The sequence below is a fragment of the Odontesthes bonariensis genome, chromosome 6 (genome assembly GCF_027942865.1).
Source record: "Odontesthes bonariensis isolate fOdoBon6 chromosome 6, fOdoBon6.hap1, whole genome shotgun sequence".
Classification (NCBI taxonomy): Eukaryota; Metazoa; Chordata; class Actinopteri; order Atheriniformes; family Atherinopsidae; genus Odontesthes; species Odontesthes bonariensis.
Genome location: NC_134511.1, coordinates 32,984,082 through 33,003,489, shown reverse-complemented (window position 1 = coordinate 33,003,489; position 19,408 = coordinate 32,984,082). Strand labels below are relative to the sequence as shown.

General features: G+C 39.6%; 1 protein-coding gene across 1 annotated transcript in view; it reads right to left on the bottom strand.

Moving 5' to 3' along the window:
- The window catches only part of galnt9 (polypeptide N-acetylgalactosaminyltransferase 9), a 134,808-nt gene extending 115,672 nt beyond the window's left edge, over window positions 1-19,136 (bottom strand). Inside the window, exons 1-2 of the mRNA XM_075468387.1 lie at window positions 18,259-19,136; window positions 5,054-5,234 (exon numbers count right to left, since the gene is read on the bottom strand). Of these exons, the coding sequence (XP_075324502.1) occupies window positions 5,054-5,234; window positions 18,259-18,499 (422 nt within the window). The 5' untranslated portion in view covers window positions 18,500-19,136. The remainder of the gene's footprint in view (window positions 1-5,053; window positions 5,235-18,258) is intronic.
- Window positions 19,137-19,408: the final 272 nt, after the last annotated feature.

Genomic DNA, 19,408 nt, shown 5'->3' with positions numbered 1-19,408 from the left:
CGTCAATATTCATGTGATGATGCCGACAAGACCCTGGCACCTATCCTTCCACCTGCCTGCACCATCGGTTCTCTGACTTGGTAGATTGAAGACATAATCCAACAGGCCCTGCAGACTGAACCAGATCCCGGAAATGGTCCACCAAAGAAAACTTACGTTCCATCCGCAGTCTGTTCCCATCTTATCCACTGGTTTCATTGTGCCAAGTTTTCAGCCCATCCCGGTACCAGTCACACCATTTCCCTCGTTTCACAAAAGTTCTGGTGGTCGTCCATACATAAAGATGTCAAGGAGTATGTTGCTGCATGTTCAGTGTGCACCCGTAACAAGCCATCTCATCGTCCTCCTGCTGGACTACTTCAACCACTGGCAATACCCAAACGACCATGGCCCCACATAGCGATCGATTTTTGTCACCGGACTCCCTTATTCCCAAGGTATGACCACAATTCTAACCATCATTGATCATTTTTCTAAAGCCTGCCATCTCATCCCTCTTAAGAAACTCCCGTCAGCCTTCCAGATCGCCCAGCTTCTCGTGAAGCATGTCTTCCGCCTTCATTGTATTCCTCAAGAAAAACTTTCAGACCGTGGCCCTAAATTTATCTCTCAGGTATGGAAGCAATTTTGTCTAGCGCTTGGTGCGAAAGTTTCACTCACTTCTGGTTATCACCCCCAGTCTAATGGCCGAGCCCCCTCCACCCGCCCGGGTTTTTGAGGGGCACCCAGTGTATTCGGTCCGACGGATCGTGGACTCCTGTCGGCGGGGTAGGGGCTAGCAGTACCTCATCGACTGGGAGGGTTATGGTCCCGAGGACCGTTCCTGGGTGCCCCGCTCCTTCATTTGTGACCCCTCCATGATTACTGATTATGAGGCCTCCCTTCTTTCCACTTCGTCTGGGCCGCCAGGAGGAGGCCGTTGAGAAGGGGGTACTGTTGGGTTCCGGGAGTGTGTTATGTTTTTCCTTCCACCAGATGGCGTTGTGAGCATGGTGGCTGAGTCCGGAGTCTGACTACGAACACCTGCAAGCAGTTTCCCTTCATCAGGGAGAAGCATTTAAGGAGCATGCTGCTAGTCCTTCGGCCCCTGAGTGTTAGCCATACGTGGTAACTTCAAGCCTCAAGCCTTTTGCGACCCTTCCATGATAACCTGTCGTGTTTTTGTTTCCCGAGGTTACTCTGCTTCCTGGTTGAGCCAAGCCTGGTTACCTGCATCTCAATTCCTCACCTGAAAACTCCGTTATCCCGGATCAAACCAATGACTGGCAGCCCCGACCTCCTTCCGTGCTCCATTCCCTGATCGAACCCTGTCCGCTCTCCGCCGTGCTCACAGTAAGAACCGCTGTCTGGATCCAAGCCGCTAATCTTCCGGAGCCCCATTGTATCCTCCCTCCGGCCGTAATTCTACAACTCACCTGTAAGTCTATGATCATCATTTCTGCAAGACCCGCTTACAACTCTATAAACCTGTGCTCCCATCTTCCAGAGTTCCAGCCGTTTCCCTGGTTTCCAGTCAGCCGCCTTCTAGGGGATTTCCAGCCAGCAATTTCACTTTGTAAATAAACTGTTGAACATGTACTTGCTTCCTGAGAGTTTTCTGCATGCGGGTCTGAAAATTGGAGAAAACCATGACAAGAATTGTATTTAACCTTACTTAACACAATCGCATACGTTTGCCTCTGCGTTATAAATACTATTTTAAGTCAATATTGTACACAGGTTGGAAGAAGGGCCCAAATGCAGAACACAGCAACAGCAGGTGGGGAAAAATGAAAGTCAGTCTTTAACAGAACTTGTTAAAAACTAACAAACAAAACAGATAGTGACAATGAGCAAATATCAAGACACAGCTGATAGAAGTTAATGTTTTGTATCATCATTTTATTCTTTTTACTTGTTTTTATTATTTTATGTATGCGTATGTATTTTGTAAATGTATAAAAAGAAAATAGGAGGTGGGTTTGTCCAAACAAACACAAATATTTTGACAGTTTCACCCCTGTGATATATTTTAGGTTTCTACTGACATAAAGACGCAACATCTTTTCTTTGAGATTGGGCTAATTTAATCTGGAACGCTGAACATGAACTGCAACAAAGTAGGTTACTATGATACTCTTGCTAGCCAATTTAAAAAGAATAAGCCACCTTCATGACACCAAAACCTCTGACTTTAGGCTCAACATATGTGACTAACCCATTAATCTCACCTCATAGCACCCACTTAAGAACAGCCACCAGAAAAGGTCAGGCTGTAAATCACCCAAAAGGTCCACGGGATGTAGTGCCACAACATGCTAAAAAAAATATTATTTTTACTTTTGAGAGTTTTGCTTTGTTGTTTATTTAGTTCTAAAAAAAATTCTACTTTGGTGACATCAAAATGAACCAAAAACAAAAAAGTTTCCTATGTGCTGATTGAATTTATAATAACCAAACAAAATGTGCCGCATGTCTGTTTATTTGTCCAAAAAAAAAAAATCATCTTTTATATTAGGAAATTAGAGAATGGTGGATTAAAGGTTGGACAGAAGGAAGAGGTATTCCACTCTATAAAAGTCAGTGGAGATAAGCCAAAAGTCACAACAGCACAAAATCCATACACAAATACATAAGTTGGCATTATTTAAAATTAGAAACCAACACCTGAGCAATGCCAACTCTTTAGTTTTATTCACTTCCTTTTTTATTTAAGAAAAATTGAGAGTTCCTAAAACCCTTTTCATTACTGAAACACTCTTGGCTGATTTTATTAATTAGCAAATCTCTCTCTCCCCCCGTTCCAATCTTGTCTAATTTTCTGGGTGTGACAAAGAGCTCAGAACAAAGCAGCATGGATGAAATGAATTGTTATCCCCTCTAAAGCCCGCAGAAACCTCTCTCGGCTGTCAGATTTCCTCCCAGTGCCTCTGCCTGTTGCCATTGTTCTTTGACACGGTGTAATATAAACGCCACTGGCAGCCCTGATTATCCCCAAACCCCTGTAGCCCTCACTGCTGTAGTTCACATTTTAAATATAACATTTCTTAGAAAAAGGACCATTAATGCTGCTCGCTGGGTGTAAGCTGGGACTCTTATTCAAGAAAAAAAAAAAAAAGAAGCATTTTCCTTTCATTGCAACATTAAAAACAGCTCAACTATCACCACCCTCTTTTCAAAATCCTTTCATGTTGGGATTGGGCATGTCTAAAGTAATTTGCTTTTGTGCTATTCCACATGGACAAGTCCCTAAAGTACCCTGCGGCCAAACTGCCTGAACTACAGTGACAGAAGAGAGGAGGAGGGATTAAGTAGAGACAGACAATAAGTCAGATGTGAAAGATGAAAAGTTTTGAACTAGAAGACAGGGGGAAATTCTCAAAGGAATTTTACAGTTTGTAAGATCTCCTGTCTTGTAATAGACGGAGGCGGATGAAAGTATCAGCAAATGTCACTGTTAAAAAGGTCATCAAGATGAACAACTGTACCTTGAAAATGTAATTAAATTTCTAAATATTATATTATTATCAGCATTATTATCATTATACTGAAAATTATTTATTGTATATGTGTGTCACCTGACAAAACCCTTCCACCATCAGCTCAAATTTTATCAGCACAGATAAAGACAAATAGGTTTCTTTATTACACACTCTATATTTGGGCCTTTTTTCAATTGAAACTGATATGTTAGAACAAATGTGATTCTTAACTGTAGCAGGTGTAAGGACTGTCAAATATGTTTTAAAACCTAAACCTAACAAGGTGCCTGAATCTAACCAAATGCTGAACAAAAGTGAAGTTTAAAGTAAAAAGAAAAGTGCAAAAAGTGCTGGATCAAACAGGAGATAACCTTTACTTCTTGTTTTGCAATCATGTAAGTAACTCCACCATTACACTCTCCAGCTTCTCAATTCCCCTGTTTTCTTTTGTTAAAAGTGATAAACACATGTTTGTAACAGTTTCTTGGTATATCGTGAGACCAACAAATTCTCATTTCGAAGACCTCAAATCCTAACTTTTTGTCAAAGTCCCTGGCATCCCTGGGATTTAGACAAAGTGTATTTTGATGATGGAAAGTCATGGAACTTTCCAAAATATGAGGCTTGCTTTCATCAACATAAAACTCATGTGAAACCCCCATGGAACAGGTGCTTTTCCCCACTTGTTTGTTTAATTAATGGGTCATTTCTTTAGGCACTCATGGTGCTTGTTTGGGATTGGGAAAAGATCTGATTTAAAATACACAGATTCATGACTTTAATCCAGTGTATCAGAAAAAGATCCAGAAATGCGACACTTCATTTGTTTACCTATTCAAGTTTACATTTTGCATTGAGTTGAGGGTTCTGACAAAGCAGCAGTATGTGATACTGAGTGCTCCAGGGATGATTAGATTGTAGTCCTGTGGTTATCATTTACATGTCTATGTAAATTGAGAAGTTAGTAGAATCAATAGACTGTGTTTTATGATAGTTTCATGAACTGCTGGGAGACTGTATTGAATGATATGGTGATATTAGCTTGCACAGTCTAAGGTGACTAAAAGGGCTGCCAACACCCTCTTTTAGAGTACAATTCACACTTTTCTCATACCACACCTCCATTTTCTCACATAGTAAAAAGCTAGTTCACTACTGATGAATTTTATGTGTTAATATGGGAGACTGACACAGATACAGAGAGGACAGAGCAGTGCACCGTCAGAAGTGAGAAATATCAAGAGTAAAAGAATGCCGGTTCAATCTACTATCTGGTGTGAGAATTATGGGATCTGTATGATCTGAACCTACATAGTTAATTTATAAGAGCTGGTCTTGGCCGAGTTGTAGATTCTAAATAGCAAATTACGAATTTACTGCACATGTGCAATGTGTCAATTTCCGAGCAAAAGTTTTGTACTTTGTGTGACTTCACAAAATAAAAAACAACTACTGGGACTATACTAGCAAACTTTCCAGTTTGAACCCCTTTAGGTTATTACACAAGCCCGCCAGTAAGACGAAAAGACATGTGTAGAGCTGCAGTTGGAAGAAAAATGTACATAACAGGAAAAAAAACAAGATTCTCATACTTTTTAGGCCTGTAGTCAGGGATGCTCCTGTCAAGGGAAATGCGATCACTGAGCTGAGCATTGTAGCCGTACTCCTCGTACTTCCCCTCTGCATCATGACTCTCCTCTCCCAGAGTGGCAGGAGCTCCCCCCTGGCCAAGGCCCCCAGGTCCCTCCACCAGTCCCATGGGCTTTGCTAAACCTGTCAAAAAGATGACACACCAGAAAGACAGTCATACAGATGTAGATGGCCAAGGGCTTAAGCAGACTACCAGAAAACAGGGGAGAGAAAGGTAAGATGAGAGGCCATGCAGAAGGACAGCTTACTGACACTCTCTAGTACTGTGAGGAACTGGTGTATGGCAGCACCAAGACCCATTGGAGCTCATCCATAGGGCATCATTGCACTGCCTGTCAATAAAAAGGCTGCAAACCCACAGGGACACAGACGCCACTAAGATGAGCAGAGGCTGAGGGACACATAGGGACAACACCACAATAGCGACCAGAGAGAATTTATAGTGCACAGCTGTAAGACACATTCTGTCATTTCAGTTTAGACTCAGTTCTTTTATGTAACGTTTTACATTCACCATAGGCTGTGGTCACACTACCAACCACATTTTTCAATTCTGACTCCATTCAGATTCATTACAAATCAGATTTGATGGTTGATAGACACTAAAAGTGTCTTGCATGTGATATTAGAGAGAACGTGATTACACATTAAAACAAAACGCATGAGAAACATTTATCTATTTAGGAAAAGATTTACAAGAAGAAAAGATAGATGGACAGCTTGTATTGTTTTAGCACTTATTGCTAGTAGTGCTGCAGGTTTATGACGACAACACAAATGTGTACAGGCAAAAAGCCACGGGGATTCCGATATGAGTGTCCACGCTCAAGTTGCATTACAGGGGTGCCCTTCTTCCTGAAGTGAAATAAACAAAACATACAGAGCCAACCTAATGACTGCAATATTTTTTTCCACTTTTTTCATTGATTGAAAACAGATAAAATAGACATGGTACCAATTTCTGACTTCACAACTTGGTAGTACATCAAATTTTGCATTAAACCTCAAGTTTGTCCTCTACTCTTTGAAGATTCTGTTGCCTGTTTTTTTAATCACGGTTCTCCTTGCTTCATTTTGTATTTTCTTATATTGAATCTTTGATATTTGCAGCAGACAACCATTTCAATAAAGCACATTGCAGCAATGTTACCAAAAAGAGATTACTATTTCTCTCAAAGGTAGATGTTTCTAAGTTTTTCCTCCATCAGTCCTCTTTAATTGCTGGTTAAACAAGGACAACAAATTCCCTCTCTCTGTCTCTCTCTCTCTCTCTCTGTCTTTATATATATATATATATATATATATATATATATATATATATATATATATATATATATATATATATATATATATATATATATATATATATATATATATATATAAACAGAAAAACAAGTCACTTCCATGGTGGATAAGCTTGACATGTTTAGTATGAAGCACAGTTTATAACTGTTTGTATAATACATCGTGCTCCAAATTATTATCCAGATTTACTTTGTTTTCCCTGAAATTAGTGCATGTGTTTTTTTTCCCCCTCAATATGTGCACAACAATGACAGATCCTAACAACGGGTTTCTGTTATATATATTTTGAGAAATACCCAGGATATTAAGCTCCAAACTGTTGTGCAGAATGTATGAAAAAATATCAAACTCACATGTCATAATGGACTCACTTCTCACCTTTTCGTTTACTTTCTGTATAAACCAAGGAGTCTGTGATATTTGTGCCCTATGGAATGGTGCAAACTCCCGCTTGAACACGATGACAAATTCTACGTCTTATACCATAACAGAATATAATGAGTTAGATACTCCAGGGTGATCATGTTGACACCAACAAGGATTCTTCGGAGATCTACTGTTTTGCCTCTCAATATTCCGGCTCCAGGTTGTCACTCAGTTGTTAACGTTTGTTAACACTGCAGTCTTGTTGGGGCACTAATTGCCCAGAACCTAATCCATATGCACCATCCTGGGGTGTGTGGCATTAATCAGTGTGTAAAGCAGTTTAGAAAATGAGTCTTTAAGTATTTCTTAGCTCGTCTGACAATGTTCATCTTTGAGACATTTTACTGGTTGCAGCAGTAATACAACTTCAAAACCAGCTGCCAGGCTTCGGAAGATCCTGCATTTACAAATTCAGACCTATAGACTTGTTCAAAACATATGCTTCTGAAATCAAAGTTTTTTTTTAATACTTAAAACTGCCTAGTGATGCTTCTATTTTATTTCTCAGCCTCTGCTGAAACTAAAAACATTAACAAAAATCACTTGCAAGGTTACACCCTCAACTTTAGTTGTAAATTATTAATGTCCCCCTCATCTTTAGGAATATTCTTAGAAAATTAATCTAGAGTGCCTTGAAAATGTTGATGCAATGTGTGTGTTTCTCTAGGCTTCAAAGGTAAATTGACACATACAGTACATCACCTCAGGTCATGATGGGTAAGGCAGGACTTAGTTAGTGAAAAAAGAAATCAGTGCTTTAAGTTATCTAATCTTCCAAAACATTTGTGGGTCACTTTACTTCCTCAAACTACATGAAGACTCTGTGGAAAAACCTCTTAAAGTAGATTTTCTTTTAAGGTTGCACAAATGGGAATCCAATTAAATACTTTCTAATGTAGGACATAAGATATAAAAGATATAAAGAAAACAAGTAAAAGCTTAATAGATAAAATAAGTCTTTATTTTCCTCTTAAAATTGATATTTAACTCATTTGAAACTCATTGCTGTTGTTCTGCTCAATTCAGAAAGGTTCAATGTGGAGTAATGGCTTTATGAGTGTGCGTCCAATTGGTTCAAATCACTGATAAATAGCGGTAGTGTGGATGTAAACAATGATAGCAGTTTTGAGAAAATTATTTTGCAAATGGTTTGTTTGGATTTGAGGACAAGTTGACATTCAAAGGTTTTAAAGCTCTGAGGTAGAAAAAAATCTTTGTGATGAACATGTTGTTGCAAATATGCCCACCGTCATTGCTAGGCCTTTCCAACATAAAAACGGTCTCAACCCTCAAAGGTCAAACAACATTGGACTGAAGACACATTGAATTTAGGAGTATTCAGATACGCAGAAATTCTTCGAACAAGTATCATTACACTAGAGTGAGATTTAATTAAAAAGAAAACATTTGACCTTTATAAAAAGAGGACAAGAAAACTGGTAAACCAAGGGCAAGGACAATGGGCTCCAGGGGGGAAGAGGTTAAACTTAATTGATATAGTTCATTTGGTACTACATTCAATATGTACTGTAGTAGAGAATGATTGGGTCCCCTTGGACGCAGGTCTTGCTTTTCCAAATGGACTCTCTTGGGGTAAAGACTACAGTTTTCTGCAGGAGTATCTGTCTTCCATCCATTACTAGAACACTAAGAGTTGTGCAGAAAATGCCTTTTTGGAACTGATTAACTGTAAACTGTACACTGAACTTCCCTGTGGTAATACTGTAATGACACATTTAAAGGAAATGTGAATTTTGGCCAGTAAAAAAAATCCAATAAAAAAGAGCACCATGATTATCTCAGTTCCACACATGATATGAATATCTGCAATTTCTAAATATTGTCAAATAATTTCTAATACTTATTCATTGAAAATTAAACCACATATTGAAGAAACCTTTAACTTCTATGTATCGCACAAAAAGAAAAAAATTCCTTTTAAAAAAAAAATAGGCGTTTGTTTAGTGCCTACACTTTTAACATTTTGTCACCAGAGCATGATGTCATTTGTCCCACCAGCCTTCACCACAGCTTGCGATTTAAAATGCCACGAAACTGCAAGATAATGTCAGATCATTGTTATGTGAGCCAAGCTTCCCGTGTGACCTCAACAGAATAATCGAACTTCGTCTGTTCTCCACATCAACAGATGGGTTCACAGACAGTAAGTAAACAGAGCATACCAATGAAGAGCTCAGCACTGAGCTTCACCCCTCCAGGAACTGTTGAGTAATCACCATATTCGGGTGGCCTCAAATCCTCGGGTGCTACTGAAGATTTGTAATTGGAGCTGAATGGTTGCAAACTGGCTTCTCCCAAAAGGGGGGATTTAGCATGCTCTGCACCAGCCAATGCAGTGGCATTTTGTCAAGTAAGGGTGGAGTTCACATCATGCACTAGCCATCTGGCATAGCTGCCCATGTGGCACAATACAACAGATACTCTGAGAGTCGAGTTCGGAGGGCTTTGCTGTCTCTGCGTGAGTCTTGGAAGCTGGACAATGCCCGCCAGCTGTGTTCTCCGGTGGCTGAGTAATTCTACTTCCCCCTCTCTTCCACTGCTTCTGATCCCATCCATGATGGGATGAGATCTCCATCACAAGTTTTAAGATTCAGTAGCAGTTGCATAATATTAGATAACAACTGTGATATGTAATCAGCACAGCCTGGAAGCTGATACTGTTTACAGGCTGTCACTGTAAACTTTTGGTTTATTTTCAATTTTTTTTTTCTTTTTTGATGGGGCTGCTGATAAAACACTGTTGTGATGGTGCTTGATAGGTCAGTTGAGGTTGTGACTATGCTCTGCCTGACTTTGATTCCTCCTTTATGTTTTGTCTTTTATTCTGGGTAAAAAAGTGAAAAAAAAAGAAAAGAGGAAACTTGTTTATGCACAAATTCATCAATAGAAAAACCCAAATACCTCTCTTACACAGCAACGTTTCTTACAAAACAAGTGCATTGCCTACAAAGAAAAACAGATGCTTTTTAATGCATGCCTTGAAAGGAAGAAATGGACAGAGTTTGCCTGGAGGTAGTGCATCCCACCAGCAACAGCTACACTGAGGATTAAGAGCTCTATTCCCACTGTAACCATGGAAGTTAAAAATGCATGTACCCATGACCCTTTCAGGCACTTTGTATAAAAGCATTAAGCAAGTCGGCTGTTATGTTGTGGTCAAAAAAAGGAGAGAATAACTCAAAACTTGTGCTGAAGCTGTAACACAATGGCAGGACAACGTGAAGCAGAGACGCAGTGTGTGCTGATAGAAATTTGAATAATAATTCAAATTACCATGTATTTCCTATGGTGCACGTCTGCTTTCACTGCTTCCTATTTAAGTCACACCCCACACAGCACTGTGGCTCCTCATCATTTCACTATGAAGCAATTACTACCAAGCATCTGTTTTGTCCACTGAGGCTTCATTCCTATCCAAACAGTTAACTGGATGTAACATCAGGAAACAATATGAATCTCATCGTGTCAAAGTATGCATCTGTGCTTTTTTCTGACAATCCATGACATGATACAGTAAAACTATAAACCGCTATAAATTACACAGATAACCCTTAGAATGTGTCTGATTTCTTTGTATAACAAAAACAATCCAAAAAAATTAGAGACGACCCAATTTTGAATATTGTTTAACAGCAAGAGTGGATTCATGTGTGTCCAAAGTGATGCAGCTGAGATCTGAATATTGATGTTGAGGGGAGGTGGGGGGATTCAGTAATCTTTTGAAGAGGAAGAAAATAACTTGTTGGTTTAAAACCTTCAAGAGCCAAAACAAATCTATGAAATATTGAAATCCGAGAGAAGAGCTGCATTAAGTCGAGCACTGCCACTCATAACAGCTGCAGGCACATCAAGGGGATGGCAAGTGTGATTAGGAAAATACAGCACTGGACCCCTACATTATATAAAAAAAAATGACATTGTTTCTTTTCCAAAGATTTCCAAAAAAGGCAAGAGTCTGCAATGTAGAGCAAGTACACCAAATGAAGAGCACAGAGCAGAGGTGTGACATTTAGTTCATTTTCTATCCCTTTGGGATATTTGTGACCAATCTGTATTCAATATGATATAAAAGCCAAATTTTGCATGGAGTTCAAACTGTAGACAGGAAGCAAGATGAAAATGATTGAATTAAGGACCTAACCGACCGTTGTCTTTACTAAACACTAACTCATTTACTGGACATCAATTGTCTTCATCAATATTTACATCAAGCTGACAAGAGTATAAATGCAGTGGTGCTATGATATATGTGTCAGTTCATTTAACAAATATTCTCTGTCTAGTTGCTCTTTCATGCCACTTTAACTCTACGTATGAATTACAACATATTGCTTAATTTGCTTTAACACACTGTGAATAAAGCAATTTCACACTCATATTCACACAAAATCCTACATTGTTCATTTTTAGGACAATCCCTAGTGCAGCATGTGGGGTTTTTGTCTATTATCACTTCTTTTAAGTGTCAAGATTTAATACGGGATTGATGTAAAGCTTATTTGTCCACATTTTGTTGCATTTTGGCAAATAGAAAGCCATGCTGCCATTGCTCCCAGTTGTTCCTGTTCACTTCACTTCCTCCCTTTTTTCTCTAGGTTTTAGTTGCTGTTTGCTCATTAGAAGAAAAATTGTGTCAAGCAACATTGTTTCCTGGTTAGCTTTAGGCACTGAAAGGTTAGGAATAAAAAGTGCCTGGGTAAGGGTAGGAGAAGACAACGGTTTGGTTCAGATCTATTATTTCATTACAATATTCTAATTCTACTTTATACTATTTTGTTGGTTGCTTAGGTGACGTGTCCGCACCAGAATCAATGCAGAACCAGTAGGCACCAGTATGCTTTGACTACACATAAATGAAAATAATGTGTACTTAAAAAGCTGAAAGACTGATATGAAAACAAGATTGAGTGAAATATTGCATTTGAATTTGCTAACATCTATAGTATTGGTTAACCTGTACTGATAGGCATGAGTATCATTTTGTAAAGACACTTTTTAAAAAAAGGGGAAAAGAAGGATAAACAATCAAAGTGTGACACTTAAATGAAACACTATCCACATAATTAGTTATCCTGTCTTGCAAACAAGCACATCCCCCTCTGTTGTTAGATGTCACCAATACCTTTTGGTAATATAATCACTCCATGACTCTATGCCAACAGCATTAATAAGAAGAATGCTCACTCCATGTGAAATTGACATTATTGTCTGTGGCTGCCTGCTGATTGTCAGGTGAGCCACCGAATTCATTATCATGATTCTTCAAGGCTGAGCAGAATTGATTTTCGTCTCTTTTTTTTTGAAGCTGTGTTGTCAACCAGCATCTCATCTGCATATTATTATTAGAATATATTTCATTTCATCAGGCTTTAGCACTCTGAGATATGGTGCTCCTGCAGACACCACCACCACACACACTACACAACAAACACGCGCACCTTGATATGTATCATTAAGATACAGTCCAAGATTCAAGCGAGTGTCAGCATGGAGACAGTGAGTGTGACATTTCTTCTTTCTCATCAAGCCTTTGCCCCAGCAGGCTTAGCATATAAACAGCATTAGTTTCTTTGCCATAATTGGGCATTATAGATAAGAAGCATATCTGGTGCTGCAGCTGGGCCTTTGAGGCTGCCATCCCATCAGCACCCATCAGGGATGGGAGTGACACGCGTGGCTGATGACAGGAAGCTCAGTGTGACCGTGAGCTGTGGGACAACAGCCACGATCAAAAAATCATACATCTTGCGCTGGTCAGAAGAGTAAAGTAAATACTAGCACATTCATTTACTAACAGCAATATCTGTTTTTTGAAAAACCTATTTTTAGAAGATTTCTGCTTCGAGTGAGAAAATGCAAAAGGTAAATGCAGTCAGTGAAATAAGGGTCAGGTTGTTGAATGTAAGTCTAACCCAATTAAAGTTTAGCTGCAGTTTCAAGTGAAACTTTTTTTTTTCTATTTACATGGATGTATTCAGCATACAGGGTCACAACCCACTGCAAACGTTTCCTGTTGGAAACAACAACAATGACAAAAACCTTTGTCTCAAAGTTATTAAGGAGACAACAGTCAAACTATTGACATCCAAATTCAAACAAGGAGTTTTTAGATTTTACTCTGTTTAATGCCCCAATCCATGATGTTTCAAATTTGTAAAGCCTACACCAAGCCTTGCGACATCAACCTTACGTAAAGTCTATGAGCTTATGAGCGTGTGGGACACCACCTGAGGGCATTACTGTCTAACTGCAGTGAGCAGCAGAAGAGAGGAAGCAAACTGACTAGTTTTGCAGACTGCAATTTCCTTTATAGAATCAGTCATAATTTTCAATTAAAAAAAAATGTTAATTTTAGTTTTGTTTTTCTCCCCTCTTCAGTAAACACTTGTCAACCCATTCACCTTCTATCATTATTTAAAAAAAACAGTATATGAAATAGTTTAAACTAGTTCTACCTGTATCATCTACAACAGATCATGCTAATAATGGTTTGGTAATAATGATTGTAACTTAGCAGCCTATGGGATCAAACACATAGTTTTACTTTGACAAATTGCAGAGGATTTTTTATGCTAGAATTTGACTTTAAGATTAAGATTACTTTATTGTCATGTAGTCACACGAAATTACTCCTCTGCATTTGACCCATCCAGGTTGGCACCTGTTGAACACACACATGCATAGGATCAGACATGGAGACAGATGCTATATACTGGAGCGGTGGGCAGCCAATCACAGCACCCGGGGAGCATGGGTGTACTTTGCACAAGGGCAAGGAGGTGGACTGCCACACCTCCAGCTGTTAGTCCACCAATCTTTTTGAGCGGCGAGAGTTCTTGGACGACCCACTCTAACCACTGAGCCACGGGGGGCCCAACTCGTAACAGATTACATGTACATTGGTGGGTTTGCACTAAAACACCCATAGATAACTGATCTGAAGACCTCTTCCAGCACTTCCTAACCAATTAGTTTTGTTGTGGAAACTGGAGCAGCACGTTAAAGCAAAAGCGAAGAAGCAATAGTCTGACATTTGCATTGAACTTGAGTCTGTAAAACAAAATTCATGCCACTGTATCTACTTAATCCAAGGCAGTGTTTGCCCTTAGTTTAAAAAATTGCTGGCATGGGACACTTTTGCATCTCCAGAGACAGTGGTTGGTTAGTTTACTGTTAATAGAGTGGAAGCAAATAATTAACACAAAACAGTGATCGTGAAGCCTTCATTTGCTCATAAAATCTTAGAAATAGTACCCCTGCTCAGCACCTGAATAAAAGGCAATAGCAAGAACCTGCATTTTCTAGATAAGATGGTGGTTGGGTCATCTCTTTCTTATTTATAATAAAGCTCCATATCTACCTTTCAGTAAACTATTAATACATTGATCTAACTATGTCTACCCTAACTCTAGTTTGAAAAATGTGGCAAAGGTGTGATGGTATACATCTCAACACCTTTGAGGCATAAAGTTTTCAGGATCTTGTACTAGTCAAAATGACTCAACCGCTGAATTTAAAGAGTAGGAAAAATCGAACACTTGCTGTATTTGATACCACCTACAACAAAAAGCAAACCAACACAGTATGTAGTATGTATTACTGCAGGAAGAAACTGTGAAATCGACGACGGGCATGCATATCAGAAATGTCCGAAAAATCCGCATATGCTATAAAAAAGTCTGCGACTTCAATAAGAACTGCAAATGAAGTTTGGCAGTTTTAAATATGGCCTCTTTGTTGCTCAAAATGATAAACACTACACCAAAAATATGTTGTGGTTTAATATTTTACATGGAACATGGGGTTAGCAAAGATCGAATTAGTTCTGTGATCCTGATTTGCTGTTGTAATTGAAATTACATTTTGTTGGACATCTACGTATGTTAAGTTCAAACTTCCATATAATTATAGACCTTCAAAATCTTTATCAGTCTTAACAATGTGCATCTCCATCACTTTCCAAATAATAGCAGCTTATCTTATATGTGCACAGTGTTCATTTAGGGCCCCTCAGCCTCTCAAGGCTTCAGCAGGTAAGTACCAGTGAAGAGGTATTTACAGATTCTAATACGGTACTTAAGGGTCAAAACAGTGCTCCATAAGCTTGTTAACAACCCTAAACTCCCCTCATCTGATTATTCCAAGGCTGATGGCATCAACAGTGGAGCAGAGCTGCTGATAACCCCTCACATTGCTTATTTCTGTGCAGAATGGGGCTTCTGAAAAAGCTTGACCATTGTTTACTCATTGGTAGTTCAGTGATCGTCCATCAGACAACTATAAAAAAGGGATTTTCAGACTTATTTATGTCCTTCAAATCTAATTGGACCCTGCCGCAGCTCCCGTGGCACGCTGTTTGTAAGCTATAAACAACAGAGGGAATGGGCAATTACTTCATATTGCTCCTGGACATGGTAATAGTTATTGGCGCATTGAGTCCTCCCCTCACAGTAGTTATTCCCTATAGCCATAGAATACGATTTGTGGTCTGTGCGTGATGTAGGAAAGAATGGTCACCTGCAGTATGAGGATATGATGAAGTATGCTATTAAAATGCTTGAGACAAATCTCGGAGAGATTGTGTCAACAAGCAAATGTTTCCATGCACAACTGCCTCCGTCAAAGATAAATTGCACAGATGCAGTTGACTGCCTTTAAAAAAAAAAAAATAATTCCTGACTTTCAATGCGTGGAAAAAGACTGTTTGCAAACTGTACATTTGAATTTGTCAGAGTCACACTGAATACTTTGATTTGTTGAAAGACATTTAGGGACTTGTTACGTGAAGCCCTTTTTGAAATTCAGCATAACAGCCTGAAACAGAATGAAATCATTCAGAATGAATCTAATTCATCAAACATGTATCGCATCTTTCTGAACAGCTTTCAGGGACTCACTCCAGGATCCAAAGTACTTTTATTTTTTTGTATCTTCACTTGATAACTGGAAGGCAGGAAACTGTGCCAGCTTTGCACTTAGTTTGTGGCCTGTTTCTCTCTTCACTCCGGAACTGACTGTTACATTCTGCACTTGTGGGAGACCATGCCCCAGCTACTTGGATTCAACCATGCTGCAGAGGGAGAGTCAGTTCTGAGAATAATTAATGAAGCTGACTATGTGGACTGTGTAAGTCTAGCCTTAGAGGAAGTGAATACCTTCCAGCCAACACTCAGGGGGAAAAGTCAGATACATTGTATAAGGACTGTACTATTATTCACAAACACTCTCAGCTGGGTTAAGATCACTGTATGATCTCACATAGAAGTTAAGTAAGTACAAATTTTCTTTTCAGTCCATGAGAGCTGTGCAGACATGGTGTGTTTTTCTCCCACACCAGTAATACTATATGTGGTTCACTGATATACTTTCAATGTCTTCATATGAAGCTAGTGACTAAGAGGATGCATTGTACTCTTTGAAAGGCAGTGGCTGTTGAATGGATGCCAGATGCCAAACATAAATCAAAGTGACAGAGTGACCCTCAAATAGCTGCTGAGGCTCCAGCTTAAAAACAAGATCCTGAGGAAACAGTCCGCAGTCGCAATGTTTTGGAGGCAACTAAGCCATAAAAAGTCCTGCTAAGAGTGTCAAATGCACTTTCAAGTCCTTTACTGTGGAACTTTCAAAATGATGTTAGTGTAAGATTCTTCATCTTTAATAATGAAATGTTTTCGCTTGCTGTTCTGTATAATTCTTGAATTTAACAGCTTACAGGGGCCTGAATTGTGAAATGGATATTGCAAGATTCCTGACCTCTATTGGTGACAAACATGAAATATAACACAAGCAGACAGTGTCTCCTCCTGCCCAGCCCACCTTTTCAACTTTGCTAACTGACAGGCAGGCTGTTGGTAACACCTTACAAACTGGTAACAAATCCTCTATGATGTCTTTGCATTATTTTGCTTAAAAACAAGATGTTTAAGCTTTTGAAAAGGAAGCATTGGTAGATCAATGTGAATAAGTGTCTGAATGCCTGTAAAGAACAGGTTCTGACCAATTTTAACTGGAATGTAGTTTTCAAAAGGTCGTAACTTACTATATCACCAAGTCTTTTGATATGCAAGTCAAGTCATGCCAATGCTTTCCAACATGCTATAGAATCTCTGCATGATTTTATGTGCAAGCGATAAAACATTTGTATGGTAGTCCCAAGTTTGTGCATGTTCTTTTTGGCATCAATATTCTATGAAAGATAGCAGTGGAAAAATACTTTTTAATTCAAGAAGTATTTTTTCTTTTATCCTAACAGTGACCTGAACAAAAGTCAGAAGGGCGCAATATTATTTGCTGTCTCTTTTTTTTTGCCACAAGTGAAATAAATTCTTTATGCCTTGGCAATCGTTTTTTGGCTTGGAGTCACTTCCACGACAGCGTATGCTGCTGAGAGCTGTAACCAATGTAACTAGATACAAAATATGGCAGAAAATTGGCAAAAATAAAAAAGAGAGCTGCTGTAAAATGATCTATTGATTGATTTCCCTAACATAGATGTTAGTAAGTAGTATAGAATATCAGGATCTAGAAAATCATTCCTAAACTATTCAATAATTAATTGAGAAAATAATTGACTAAATGTTAATTATAATTAAACTTTCAGTCACAGATGTCGTTAATTTAATGAATTTACCTAAAGCTTTAACATTAACTTTGAGCCTTTCTACGTTTTCATTATGAGGCGTCTGAAGCCTCTGGCATCTGTGAATAAAAACCAAACTGTCACTGTGAGGATATGCAAAGTCAAATGTTTGCTGACTTTAAAGAATGGCTCTGCTGAGTGGAACAGATCACAGAATGTTCACAGGCCTTCAAGTCTGTCTTACTGTTGCAGAGTCATTAGCCTGCTTGTTAAATCTCATGTTTCACAAGCTGCTGCAGACATTGCAGACTTTTACTAAAGAAGAATATAATGTGCAGAGAAGTACAGACACAAATATTTGAAGCACAGGTTCACGTGAAGTTTACAACAAGTCTTTAGGATGGGGGATGTTAGAGTCTGAAAGGCTGTTAAAGGATATAGCCCAGTAAAGTATGACTAAAGAGACAGCGTAAGCACACAGAAGGTATTGCACTATAAAGCATCACCCTGGTTCATTAGCCTCTTAACAAGAAAGTTCAAGGAAGCAGACTCTCATTCACCAACACATTTGACATGTTTCTTGTGTGAAAGGCTGAGTTGTTCAGTTCCCTACCAAGCTGCAAACCGACAGAAAATGATGCATGAGTCATGGTCCAGGTCTGAGAACAAACTCACCTGAGTGCATCACGCATTTCATACTACAGACTGGCTATATGCTATATATAACATGGTTTATTTACAGTGGTCATCTTCCAAAATGTCAATGCCAATTTAGCCACTTTTCATACCACGAAGAAACGACAAGCCGTATCCTACCGTTTAACTGGTTGTAGACCACATCCTCCAGCCTCTCCAGTCGCTGAAGAATAGACTGCCTGTCCACCAAGTTGGAAACTTTTCCATTCCTGGCTCGCAGCCTCTGGTCAGAAATACGTCCTATCTGAATGAGCTCCTCGGATCGGTCCTGGATCCTGCAGTACACCGAGAACAGAATAATCCCCACGAATACCAAGATGTTGACGGTCAGCAAAGTTTTGATTTTGCGTGCCACAGCCATGAAAGAGAATATTGTCTGGCTGACTCAGTCAAGCCCAGCAGCTGTCCACGTGTGCCTTGCTGTCTGTTGTATGATGGGTGACTATTATGATTTTTTTGTTTGTTGTTCGCTGCAGAGACGGTAGATCCGTGGAGCGGACTGGTCTGTTCAGCACCACGGACAGCTCAGGAGGCTGAGCTCACTTCGTAGCAGGGCACCAGAGTCGTCTCGTGGAAGTTCGAGCTGGGAAAGGTTGCTGCCGTCCACAATGCTCTGCTCCAGCTGGTGAAGGATGCTTTTACGGGCTTCATTAGCCGAGAATCAGCTTTACTTGCTCCCTCGTTGATTCAGCTACATATTACAAGCGAGAAAATGACGTTTGGGAAGGCATCATCATCATCATCCTCCCGAACAGCTTCCGACAGTTACTGAACATCTCTTCCCTAAACGTGGTTAGTCGCCAGTTCCTTAATCCCAATATGTTTCGTCCATTTTACAGGAGATGCGCTGCTATAACTGCTTGTTGTGAAGCATTTTCCTACTATCACTGCTTTTCTGTCACATCTCCTTTGACAGAGACGCTGTGGCTACTTGTTCCGTCCCGCTCTGCAAATATGCACCCGAGGAGCGTCCACAAATATGAGCTTGCTTAAAAAAAGAGGCGGTGTTTCACTACCCCCCCCCCCCTCCTCTTTTCTTGCCCCCTTTCTCTCTCCCTCCGTCTCTCCTCCCGTCAGTCCACCGCTGCTGTCCTTGTCGCAATGTAAGACGAGTCGAGGGCAGATTTCTCCTAAAATGCAGTCAAACGATGCTGTCACTCTGTTGGTGGGAAAGATGCGACCTGGCTCTGGCATTCCGTCTTTCCTCTCAGCCTCTCCGCTCTCGGTCAGAGAGAAAGAGCCGCCGCTGCGTCCTGACGTTTGGAGGCAC